The 2,343-nt window shown below is 54.1% G+C and overlaps 1 protein-coding gene across 1 annotated transcript in view; it reads right to left on the bottom strand.

The window, feature by feature from the left end:
- QSOX1 (quiescin sulfhydryl oxidase 1) overlaps positions 1–2,343 on the bottom strand; it is a 144,671-nt gene that overhangs the window by 25,602 nt on the left and 116,726 nt on the right. Inside the window, exon 10 of the mRNA XM_015429156.1 lies at positions 407–536. Within this exon, the coding sequence (XP_015284642.1) occupies positions 407–536 (130 nt within the window). The remainder of the gene's footprint in view (positions 1–406; positions 537–2,343) is intronic.

Below are 2,343 nucleotides of genomic sequence, written 5' to 3'. Positions count from 1 at the left end.
GTCCTGCCACCAAATCAACGGAGTGTGACATGACAACGCTCAGCTTTCAGGCTTAAGAGGGGGAAGTTCACCTCTGCCCCCCCCCCTTGTGTCAAGTCCCAATCCGAATCGGGGCCCTGTGCAGCCAGTGGGCTTTTGAGACAAGCTCTGCCCATGGACTTGGAACGCCCGGGCATGCTGTCTGGTTAGATCCGGAGAGTCCAGAGAGGGATGCGCCCCCCTTCCCACAGAAGCTCACCTGTCCTCTTTCTCCCCCTGTCTGGACCAGCCTCCCCCACTCGACCGCCATTCAGCACCCCTTCCCCACCCTTCGACTCTGCGGCTGCCCTAAGCTAGGAGGGATGGGAAGGGGAGGAGGAGTGGTGGGACGGGGTCCGGCAGGGGCTAAAGACTTCCGGAAGCTCACCTTGACCAGAACGGCCACGTATTGCTTCAGTGCAGACAGACGCTCCTTGTCGAGGAAGAGGAATCGCGCCGCCTCCACTCTCAGGGTGTACACGATCGCAGACTCCAGGTCAGCCATGTACAACTTTTTCCTGTGGCGGAAAAACGGGCAGTGTGCAGGGAAGGGGGGGAGAAGGTCGATAAACACAGCAAACGGGGGTCGTCCCCAGACTTTTTGAGCACATGGACACCTTTGGGATTCTGATATGGTGTGGTGGGCGCAGCCACAAAATGGCTGCCAAAAGAGGTGGAGCCAGCCACAAAATGGCTGCTGCGGCTTACCTTCAGTCACAGAGTGAAGATCTGTGTGTTGTGGTGGCAGCTGCTGCTAAAGCAACGTTTTAAAAAAATCTGCACCCCCCATAGTGCCTCCAATGGTCCATCAGAAGCTTTGCCGGGCAAAAGCTCCACCGAGCCCTACCCGTAGGGTTGTCAGCCCCCAGGTGGGAGCAGGGGTTTCCCCAATTTGGTGGCTTCCGCAGGGGAAAGCCTCGCCCCAACAGCTGCCACCTGGTGCAACGTCCCCGACGTGATGATGTCAAGCGGAAGGGATGTCATCACGCTGGGGACATTGTGCAGCGACACTCTGATATTTTGGGCAAAACTCTATGGTAACCATAGAGTTCTGCCCAAAATACCAGAGCGTCGCCACGTGATGTGTCCAGCGTGATGACGTCACTTCCGTCCTCCGGCACTCCCGGAGAGCTCCCTCCCACCCCCCACCAGCGAGCGAAGAGGACCTGGTCATCCTACCTACCCACTTTCTAAAAACACCAGGCACGTGACGGGGAAGGTGCCCGCGGGCACCATCTTAGAGAACCCCCTGCTGTAATGATTTAATCTTGCATAAGCAAACGTGACAGGAGAGAGAGAAGGGCCCCTTTCCAATGACGTGAGGTGAGCTGAATCAAAGAAGCAAAACGAAGTTCGCAGGCTGAGAGATACAATCCCCACACACACACACACGATGGGGATTCATCAATCAAAGACTAATATTCTACAGTGACAAAAGGGCTCCCCCCCCCCAACAGACAAAAAGCAGAGGAAAGCAAGGGAATGCTGAAGAACGGGTAACATCTAGCAGAGCATCCTTCTCTTTCCTATCTCCAGGAAATACATATCTGGCCATGACCAGAGGCACGAGGCCCTGGGCAGGAGCTGAAGGGAAAGAAGCAAAGGGCTCTTGGCTCTTCGTCCAAGGCGAATGACCAGCTCTGTGAAAGAGGACCTACCGAGCATGCTTGTAATTTGTTTATTAGATTGTGTATGTTTATACTGGGAAGCTTCTGCTGCTTTGGGACCCTCTGAGGAGAAGAGAGGGATAGAAATGCTTTAATAAATAAACAGAATAAATAAGAATATCAGCTCAGGGGAGACAGGCCTATTGGGAGCGTCATCGTCACTGGGCAATGCCAGTAAAACTCTCTACCTCATAGCCGCGCACTGGCTGGCTCCTTCAGAACTGGGTGAAAACAAATTGGAATGGAAATGATGTGGTAGGGAGAACATGAGGACGACCATCAGCTGTGTCACCCATGGAAAGATAATGTGAGGGGAATTAAAAGAGGTCCATCAGGGGCTGTTAGCCACAAGGGATAGATAGGAACTCTCGGTCTGGGGCAAGGGATGCTCTGTCTTCTTGGTGCTGGGGGGGAGGCAACAGTGGGAGGGCTCCTAGTGTCCTGGCCCCACTGGTGGACCTCCTGATGGCCCCTGGTATTTTTGGTCACTGTGCGACAGAATGTTGGACTGGGTGGGCCACTGGCCTGATCCAACATTGACTTCTCTTATGTTCTTATAAGAGGGAATTGGAGAAACATATGGAGCAGAGGTCCATCAGTGGCCCCTATTAGCCACAAGGTATAGATAGGAACTCTCGGTCTGGGGCAAGTGATGCTC

Source organism: Gekko japonicus, unplaced genomic scaffold, assembly GCF_001447785.1.
Source record: "Gekko japonicus isolate JY-2015 unplaced genomic scaffold, Gekko_japonicus_V1.1 scaffold2524, whole genome shotgun sequence".
Classification (NCBI taxonomy): domain Eukaryota; kingdom Metazoa; phylum Chordata; class Lepidosauria; order Squamata; family Gekkonidae; genus Gekko; species Gekko japonicus.
Note: the sequence above shows the minus strand (reverse complement) of the source record. Positions and strands in the feature narration are given on the sequence as shown.